Below are 10,552 nucleotides of genomic sequence, written 5' to 3' on the forward strand. Positions count from 1 at the left end.
AAAGTATAATTTATTTTATTGATATTTATTATTTAGTATTAAACTTATAACTAATAATAGTAATAATATTTTATGATATTTAAACCCTGCTCTATATTTTTGGCATCAATAAAGTTAACTATAAAAAAATAGAAGCTACAATATACAATTCATAAACATTGTTTTTTTTTCAAAGTTCACTTCCGCTACCTAAAAAATCTTGAACAGAGGTCTTTAAACTTTTTTTATTCAAAAGCCATATAAAAATTTAAAATTTGTTAGTGGACCAAAATTAAATAAACACATAATTTTTAATCTTGTAGAAATAAAATAAGTAATATATTTGAAAAAATATTCTAATTAAGTTTCATATTTGTTTAATTTCCAAACAATAAAATTAGAAAACACTAAGTTAAATAATTTTAAAATATTTATTAATTTTAAATATATAGTACCTGTAACTTGTATTATATATTTATAATTTATATTATACAAATCAAACTTAGCTACTTGCACCACTACTCTTGCTGAAATGCAGACTGCAGTATATCACATAGTTTCAAAAAATAATACTATCTGACTTTTATCATCGAACTTTTTTACAAGACTTTTTTCTTCATTTTAGAATGTCATCATATCTAGTTTGTAATTCCATATGACCATATATGTACATGTTTGAAAAACTCTTGAACATATAATATACATACACACTAGTACACACATAAAAAAAAAATATCAATTATTATAATGGCATACCTTTGTAAATTATAATTTTTATTTTGTAATCATTAACAATGTCATTCCCATAGGTCATCATTAATTATTTTAAATGTCCGTCATCAACACTAATAAGTGTATGATACCTAATACTCGTATATGGTATAACTGAGTTACAGTTGAACTTTAATACTATATTTCTATAATCAATTTGAAACATTAAATGTTATAAATATATTATATTACACGACCTTAAACATTTAACACAATAATAATTAGAACTCAGGTGCTTATTTTATTTTTATTTTTATTTTCGGATTTCATGTATGAGAAAATTGTAAATAAAAATGGCATCTAATTAGTATATTTCTTTCTATATTTTATCGCACACCTACCTACACAGTACACATATAAAGATAGTGAGACTTTAGAATGAGATTTCAGTTGTTGTTCAAACGACCGTAAGTAATATTAAAAAGAAATTTTTAAACGAAAATGGAGAAGTGGAATGGGAAAGTTGCTGTAGTAACAGGTGCTTCTTCTGGAATCGGAGAGGATACTTGTAGACAACTCGTTGAAAAAGGAATGATTGTTGTTGGTTTTGCTAGAAGAGAACCTAAACTTCAGGTTAGTTGGTTTATTTATGTTCTAGATACATTTTATAAAAATGTTATAAACTTGACCCGACGTTAACATGGAATTTTTTAGAGTTACCCACAATTATTATTTTTTTTATCTTTCTTGATAAAATTAATATTATTTAAAATAAAAAAAATCTATATTTGACGTTATAACCAATATATTGTGAAATGTATATATACTATTTATATTTAATTATAATGTTAAAATATAGTCGTTATAAATGTTATAATAAATTACTTTGACATAGTAAATTGATAAATTTTGTTTTTTAATAAAACATAAATAATATTATGATTCAATGTTTTTCTACGTTTTATTTATTATCCATAAAACCGTGTGATTAAAAACGATGAAACAATGAGTTTACTATGGTAAGGTATATTGTACGTCGATTGCTAGGAAAAATCGACGTAGGTACAATAACGTGAAATTGATGTCACAAAATTAATCAAAAAGACAAGTTGTACCCATTCCAAAAACATATCTAAAAATCTCTATTTTGATGTCTGTACTAGGCCGATTTTGGCTTATTTATTAGTTGTCTGAAAAACTTGACTACATATTTTTTAAACATATATATTTTCAGAATTAATACCTAAGTATATTATTGTATTTAATTATTTTTCAGATGTTAGAAAGTGATTTAAGAGGAAAACTTGGTAAATTTTATTATGTAAAAGTTGACTTGTGTTCAGAAGAAAACATTTTGGAAGCTTTTAATTGGGTAAAGACAACATTAAAATCTGTTGATGTACTAATTAACAATGCTGGTATTATGACGTTAACTAATATACTAGGTAAATTGAACGAATTCAGTAGTTAAATTACAAATTGATATGATATGTTGTTGTTAATAATTAAACTTAATAAAATTAAATTTGAATATACCAAGAGACATATCAATCTATTATTGTATAGTTAGTAAATCAAACTTATAATTTATTCCCTTTCATAACTTAATAACAACGAATAAATTCTCTATACTAACATTAAATGTTTATATTATATTTATAGTTAAAGAATTAAACAGGACTTATGCATTTAAATAGGTAATATGTTAGAGAGTAACATAGTTCTTCAGGTAACCTAGCTTCCTATAATCTATCTTTTTCTTTGTATTAAATTAAAGGAAAATGTCAAAATTATTCACATTTATAAAATTCTTGCTACATGCAGATAGGTTCCAAAAATATTATATTTATTAGTATTCAGATCTAATTATTTAAAACTTTTAACCATCCCACAGCTTAACGCATATCTATAAATATTATGATTTATCAATCATCAATCGTTAAGTTGTCGTAAATGTTTATTTAAAAACTCTTGCCAAGTCAGAGATCGGCAAGTAAACTTTCTTGATTTTCAATTTTCAGAAATTTATTAATTATTTGTAATATGTATGTATAATGTATTTTATTTTCATTTTCATTTAGTGAGATAGATCTCTGAAACCGGAGAGCGGATTTTGTTGTTTGGGGTCTTGTTAGATTCACATTGGCTAGGAGAAGTGCAGTGAAGATTTTCAGATCTTTATCTTCAATTGTTAATTCACTACAAAACTATAAAGCTGAAAAACATAAAAAAAAACACCCAATAAAATGTGTTTAAATTTTTTTTTTTTTTTGTAGTTCTGTAGTGAATTAACTATAAAAGATATAAATGTGAATCTAACAAGTCCCCAAATAACAAAATCCGCTCACCAGTTTCGGTAATCTACCACGCTAAATGAAAATCTAGCAAAAAATAACTATTTTTTACACTGTGAAAAATTAAATAATTTTTTTTGAAAATATTTAATTTCACATTTTGTATCTACTATTAACTAACTTTTTAGCTATAATAGTTTTGGAGAAAATTTTAAAAAATAGTAATTTTGGGATTGTTCACACCGACGTTTTTGTGATTTCAAATCGTTATACTGCTTAGGTGTGATATCAGATTTCTCTTATTAAGATTTTATGTTAAAGCTAGCTTAATTATCCACCTACTCATTACAACTGAATTACATTTTTATCATTTTCCTATTTAACAAAAATTCTTAAAGTTTTAAAAATTCAGACTTTTTTCATTTCAATTACTTGATTAAAAATCAAGAAAGTAAAAAACGCATTTCGATAAATCATCATTACGTTAATAACAAATCACATTATTGAGTTAGTAACCTTGAAACATTTACGTAAATATTAGTGATAATAATTATAAATTATTGTAATTTTAAATTATTCTTAAATTTATTCTTAAGAACCTATAATTTCATATTTAAGTACAATGTTGATAAATATTAGTTACGTGTAATCAATATTAATATAATAATATTAATTTTCATTTTGCTAAAATATTGACATTATTCATACTTGCAGGAAATACAAATGATTGGAAACAAATGTTTGATACAAATGTCATAGGTCTTAGCATTTGCAGTAGAGAAGTTATAAAAATTATGGAGGAATTTAAAATCAAAGAAGGTCACATAATAAATATTAACAGGTACCTAAAAGGCTAAAAATCTAAATTTAATAATATTGTAAAATTGCTATTCAAACAATTAATTTTATAATCAACTTTTAAGTATAAAGATGTTTATTTACTATAATACAATAATTTTGTCAAAGGTACACGTTTATTGAATTTATAATTATATTATGTTTTTATTGTATAAGTACTAATAAATTTGTTGAATTAATCAAATGACTCCAGATCTCAGATCATGCTATAAATTATTATATCACAAGCTCTATTGCTTATAGAGAGTGCTGCAATCTAATTTATAATAATCGTTATATATACAATGTATCACTTATTTGTTTATTTTGCAAAATGTTTCATATTATTGTAGTTTATATCTAAGCTATTAATAATAACTAATATAGCAATATGTATAATATTATGTTCTAGTATTGTAGGTCATTACCAATTTCCATACATGAAAGATATTTCAATGTATAGTGCAACGAAGTTTAGTATTACTACAATCACAGACAATTTAAGAGAATTAATGGGCATGAAAAATTTACCAATTAGAGTCACGGTAATTTATTAGTTTTTATGATTATATATAAAGTGTGTGACATCAATAAATTTCCATTATTATTGTGTATGTGTATCTATCCATTTGTCTTTTATTATTAGTTACTACAGTCCACAATGCAGTGGTAATGTAATAAACTAATAAACGATATCAATGAAAATAAATGAATAACTGCATATTATATATTAATCGGATAGAAATTATTTTTATTTATATTCGTTAGTTCATTAATTTGTTGTATATTATTTATCGTTATATAGGTATATAAAATTTATAAATTTAGGTGGGTTTAATTATTTTAAATTTTTAGATTTTGTTTCTTTTTAAACAGTATAGGTAAGTTTTGAATTTCGAAATAACTTAGATTTTTATAATAAATGTAATTGTTTATTAAAATGAATTTAATTTCTATGTGATATTTATTTTAGTATTATCTTAAAACATGTATTACATATTAAATATCTATGCCGTTGTGATATACTAATATGCTAAAACTTTAATATATAAAATATTTTAATTGTGGTGTTATTAATTACGCATCCAATAATAACTTACAACATCATAACAAATTCCTACAACTATTTTTTTTATTTCTTTAGGCATAAATAGAGGCTAAAATTACTTTTATGATACAAAATATTTTATTTAAATTCAAAATGAAAAAAAAATATACCATACAACCAGTAGCGTATTTAGGGGGGCGAAGGGGGGCAGTAATAGATTGCTAAATAAAGAATAAGGTTAAAAAAAAAATACATAATTTTGGTTACAAAATGTCTCGTTTAAATTTCAGAGTATCAGCCCCGGTGCAGTGGAAACCGAAATGACTGAAGAGGTAAGGCATTTAAAAGGAGTGAATATGATGAAATCTATTGACATTGCTGAAGCAATTTTGTATGCATTGAGTGCACCTCAGCGTGTCAACGTAAGTTGTGTATAAGTATATAACTATATTTAAATTGTTTAGCACAAATATAAATAATAAAATAATACTAAATTTTTCGTTCATCAATGTCTTATACAATCATTACAATTAACTAATCATCAAAAAGATGTTATTCATTTTCATGTACTTTTGAAAGGTAAATATTAAACCTTCAGTGTGTATTACCTAAAATTTCTTTATGTCATGTAATTGTACACTATACTATAGTTTTTTTACACTATAATTTTCTATTCATATGAATTTCCCTGTTTTTATTTTATGAATCATTTTTTCATATTAAAATTTAAATCTGTGCAGGTCGCTGAAATCATCATAAGACCAACGATGGAGAATACATTAGCTTTTGTTAAGAATCTTGTATAGATATCAATTGAGATTAATGTACATGATCTGTACTTTAAGAAGGTATATAGGTACAATACAAGTAGTACGTAAATCACTATTTAAAAATAAATGCCTATATAATATTATGTATGCATATATTCTATTTTGTCTATGTTTTAATAAACCTGGTTAGTAATCTATGTACTTACTATAAAAAAAAACTTTCATTACCTATTACCTTTATATAATTATTATAAATCTTAAACTATTATACTTTCAATATATTATAGTATCAGCCGTGAACGCAGGAAGGGGGGGGGGGTGTTTAAACCCCCTCCGAAATATCAGGAACAAAAAATAAATTTAATATTTATGTATATTTTTTCAAACACCCTCCCCGAATTTTTTCCTGCATTCGCGCCTGTATAGTATTATTATTTTTATGATTATTAGATTTTTTTTTTTTTTGTTGTTTGTCTTGTAAATTTCTTTAATTACTTTATTTTATGTGTTTATACAGTTTAATTGTTGTGTTAATGACTTACTGTTAGATATGCTTTCAGACGTTTATAAATCAATAAAGAATGTTCATTTTTTTTCAAATGCATACAAAAAAATATTTTTCATAAAAAATATAAAAATTACAATAATAAAATAAATAAATATTTAATATTATTGTTTTCCTTCAAAAAAATGTAATTATATATTCATCAATATTATTTAGGAACTTCAACAAATTATTATCTATTAATTAAAATATAAGGTTACTATATATTAAGGAAGTACAATAACATTAATATGTTTAAAGCCTTAAAGGTTTAAACAGTAAAAATAAAAACAATTATTAAATTAAAATAGCATTAAGCGAAATTATATTGGTTAGCATAGGTATATAAAAACTTAGTACTTGATTTATGTTGTTAGTATTATTGACTATTGTTGACACTTAAGTATGACTAAGTACCTAAATATTTTATTAGAAATTTAATACAAAATATATACCTAAAACGTCTATAGTAAGCCTACGCCACCGCTTAAATATACGTACACTATTATATTTTACTATGATATAAACATAGATTTCGTTTTACTATTTTAAACAAATAATACAGCACTATACAGGCGCGGATACAAGGGGGCCATGGGAGCGATGTCCCCCCCCCAAAAAAAAATCACGAAAGAAAATCAAATTACTTTATTAATTTGTCAAACGATAAAAAAAATTAAATTTTTTTATAGTTTAGGATCTTATATTTAGTTTTTATTTACATTAAATAATAATAAATATTTTATTATTTTATTAATAATTAACTTACAACTAAAAATTAATAAACAAAAACTAGGTAAGTGCATAGTAAAGAACACTCTTTATTTAAGAACAATTAGTGAAAAGTATTGAATATTAATAAACCAACAATAATTATAACGCAAAATCTAATTTTCTTTTTGTTTTTGAAAAATATTCGACATTTGTTAAATTTGTATTTATTGATTTGAAATATTTAATGTTTGTTTGAAAAAATTTTCATTGTAAATGTTATCTATACAATTATCTTGGTATTAATAAATTATTATTACAATATGTATCAGTGTGTGAAAAAAGTTGACTAAAATACATCTATTATTTATAAAATGGTGCGGGTCTCACACTTAATCACTAATTATTTAAACAGATACAGGCGTTAAATAATAATGAAAAAAAATGGTTTGCGCGGCAATAGGTACAACGCGAGTCGCGAACTCAATAATTTTACTAAAACCAAAACTTATGATATTGATGTGGAGTATATCTCCCTCTGGCCCTCTATACATTTTAATTGATTTATTTAGCTTCTCCAAATTTTTAACCATATTTATGTTTATGCATAAGATGGAGTTGAATTTGCTTTTTTCTTACTTATAAAATCTTTTTTATCAAGAATATCTGAATATATAATACATACATGATACATCATAAATATAAAGTAATTAGTAAATAATAACACAACATCCTGACTATAAAATCTGCCATAATTTTTTTTTTTTGACTTCATCGATGCTCATGGGTTTAGACCTTGTTTAGATCTTGTATCATCTGCAGACCTACGTTTGGTCAACCAACTTTTTACATAGCTATCTAGATTACAAATATTTAAAAGGAGGTCCATTAATAGTAATAAACATCAAATTTGAAATATTATTTAGTATTTTTGTTCAGTATTTGATGTATGTTTGGCGCAGCACGTTTAGGTACATTTGGTACTCAGTATAATATTTTCACCTATAAATGTAGAAAACATTTGTAGGCTAATTGGGTGTCGGAAAATTGACTTGTCAATCGATACGTCACGGATTGTAGACCGGAGTAACCGATGAAATTAACCCCGGCGATTTTTGCTATAGGGATGTAAAAATCGCCAGGAGTAAATATTTGATATTTCCTAAGCTATAGCCTACGATGATTATAACTCTCTCCGTGTTATGACACCCACTATTCATTATTATAGTTATTATTAATAATTGTTGATAATTTTAGTTAATAGTATACATAAGCTTAGAAAAAAATACCTATTTATTTATATCGACATTTTAGTTAGGTATGTGAGAAAAATATATTTTAATTATTGAATTGTAATAATTGTATTAACTAATTAATTTAAAACAATTGATTTTCTTCATGGGACCTTTTATAAACATATTTAGCGTGGGGCCAATTATTTTCTTGAAGAATAAACAAAATGAAGTGCAACTTAGGTAAACGGTAAAACTTGACTTCACTAAGACTCTTTACTAAAGTCTAAAGGACCTAAAATTAAAGAACATGTAAAATTTAATGATTTAGTATTTAACGATTTACGTTTTAGTATATCTGAACATCTAAACATGACAAGCTACTATAGGGACTGTGAAAATGTTTTGTTGAAGGAATAATAAAGGTCTTACTTATAAGGTTGGAATAGGTGCCTACAAAATATAATAATAATAATAATAATAATAATAAGATTCAACAATTAGTGCCTATACTGCTTATACTGCTAATGAATGAAACGAACCACATTGGTTTGCTATCGAAACGAGACTTTACTACTTAGTAGTAAGTACTAAGTACTTATCTGACAAAACTACTAAATATAATAATAGAGTAGTTAACATACACAAAATGTAATATAAGAATAATTCACTAAGGTAGATAACGCCGTATGTATGTGTTGGTCGGACGGTGGTAGTGCGTTGAGCAATCGTTGATACTGCCACTAATTACAATAATATGGAGATAAAATTATGTAACAATATTAATGTCGTTCAAACAAAGTCAATTAGATAATTTAATTTAAAAATATATTTATTCGTTCCTTTTGAAATGTCTTTAAAAAATTGCCAATACAGTGCCAAAAACATCCCAAGACCCAAGATACAGCTAGTATATTGAATTTATATATTATTTAATTTATTATAGCTATATCTATACTTACAAGTTACAATAGTACCTATACGGCACAGATCGATGAAACTTTAATGCACGCAATTTGGGCCTATCTCAAAAAATACTTACACGCAACTATAGGATTTTTATTTACATTAGGTGATATCTGTCTATTTAAGTCCAAAGAAATTATTTTAGATTGCGAGTATTTGCGTGTCATTCCCTTATACCAATTTTAAGTACGGATGTGTATTAATTTTTAATCAAATAAATCTATTGAAATTGTTTATACGCTCTCCTACCGCGGCCAATTTATTTTCATTTTATTCCTACTTGTCATATGGTAAACAAACACAAACTTGAAAATGAAAACTTTTTATTATATTTGTATGTATAATTTTGGATTTTTATTATAATAAATATCTACTTTTTAAAATGTTATACTAATTTTATATTAAATTGCAGACATTGCAATGAACTACTGTCTTTAATTTAGTTCAAATTGGTTTATATTTACTAATATTTTATACAAGTGGGTAGTCATTACTCACTACTCGTCCAGTATGCTATCTATACTGATTACTGACTATACTGCACATTTAGTTTAGTATATTTTCTACAAAATTGTACCTGCTTATTCTTATTCTTTATCATTTTGAAATTAAGATATAAAATCTTTTTCCAAATGCCATTAATTATTATACCTGATTTACTATATAATTTTGCAATTAAGGCTTTATTATTTTGTAAGGCAAGTTACTCTGTGTTTCTACTGTTTTTAGTCGTAACGTTTTGTCAAATCTACATGATTAAACTGTGGTTTAAGTTAAACAACTATTAATGTTATTATTTCTTAATTGTTAATTTGAATATATGGATTATGAGCTATTTGTATCGACATACCTATATCATTAAAAATAAAGAAATGTGTGATGATGAATTGAAAAAAAATTCTTAAAAATAACTTACTTAGGTACTAATAATATTGAAAACTAAATGACAAAGTATAAATACTGGAAATACTGAATATAAAGTATGGACTATTTTAATTTGTATAGGTAGCGCATATTAAACCAACATAAAATTACTATGGACATACATATTGGATGATTGACGAGTAACTTTAAAGATTTTAGATTATTACAGGCGAACAGCCTTTAAGGTTAAAGGAACTATGAAGTCAATGTTTAAGTTACGTATTAGGTATTACTGCTGTGGCGTAATCAAGAAGGATCAGATAGTGAGGTACTGAGGGGGGTAATCGGTCAAAAAGTCAGTTTGAAAAAAAGTTGGACAAAAAGTCCGGGTTCAGTTTTTATAGTCGGACAAAAAGTCCGAGCACATTTTTAGTGTCAGACAAAAAGTCCAAAAATACAAAATATTTTATATAATTAATATTTATTTTAAATATTTAAAAATGTTTGAAGACAATATATATTTTGGTAATTGGAATAAAAATCCTTGGGGAAAAAATTGCGGGAAAAAACCCCCGACGAAGAACCTACGGAAAAAA

At 24.8% G+C, this 10,552-nt stretch overlaps 1 protein-coding gene across 1 annotated transcript; it reads left to right on the plus strand.

Moving 5' to 3' along the window:
* The first annotated feature begins 976 nt into the window (after nucleotides 1-976).
* Nucleotides 977-5,675, plus strand: LOC113551436 (farnesol dehydrogenase-like). Its single transcript, XM_026953681.1, has 6 exons — nucleotides 977-1,323; nucleotides 1,967-2,135; nucleotides 3,699-3,825; nucleotides 4,234-4,366; nucleotides 5,160-5,291; nucleotides 5,610-5,675. Exons 1-6 carry the CDS (start codon nucleotides 1,192-1,194, stop codon nucleotides 5,673-5,675), a joined length of 759 nt encoding a protein of 252 aa, XP_026809482.1. The 5' UTR covers nucleotides 977-1,191.
* The last annotated feature ends 4,877 nt before the right edge of the window (nucleotides 5,676-10,552 follow it).

Source organism: Rhopalosiphum maidis, chromosome 2, assembly GCF_003676215.2.
Source record: "Rhopalosiphum maidis isolate BTI-1 chromosome 2, ASM367621v3, whole genome shotgun sequence".
NCBI lineage: Eukaryota > Metazoa > Arthropoda > Insecta > Hemiptera > Aphididae > Rhopalosiphum > Rhopalosiphum maidis.

Excerpts from the sequence above, each read along its gene's own strand:
- LOC113551436 (XM_026953681.1), top strand. The coding sequence starts at position 1,192 with ATGGAGAAGTGGAATGGGAAAGTTGCTGTAGTAACAGGTGCTTCTTCT. Across the intron at positions 1,324-1,966 it reads GAAGAGAACCTAAACTTCAG|ATGTTAGAAAGTGATTTAAG; the intron begins GTTAGTTGGTTT and ends ATTATTTTTCAG. Across the intron at positions 5,292-5,609 it reads GTGCACCTCAGCGTGTCAAC|GTCGCTGAAATCATCATAAG; the intron begins GTAAGTTGTGTA and ends AAATCTGTGCAG.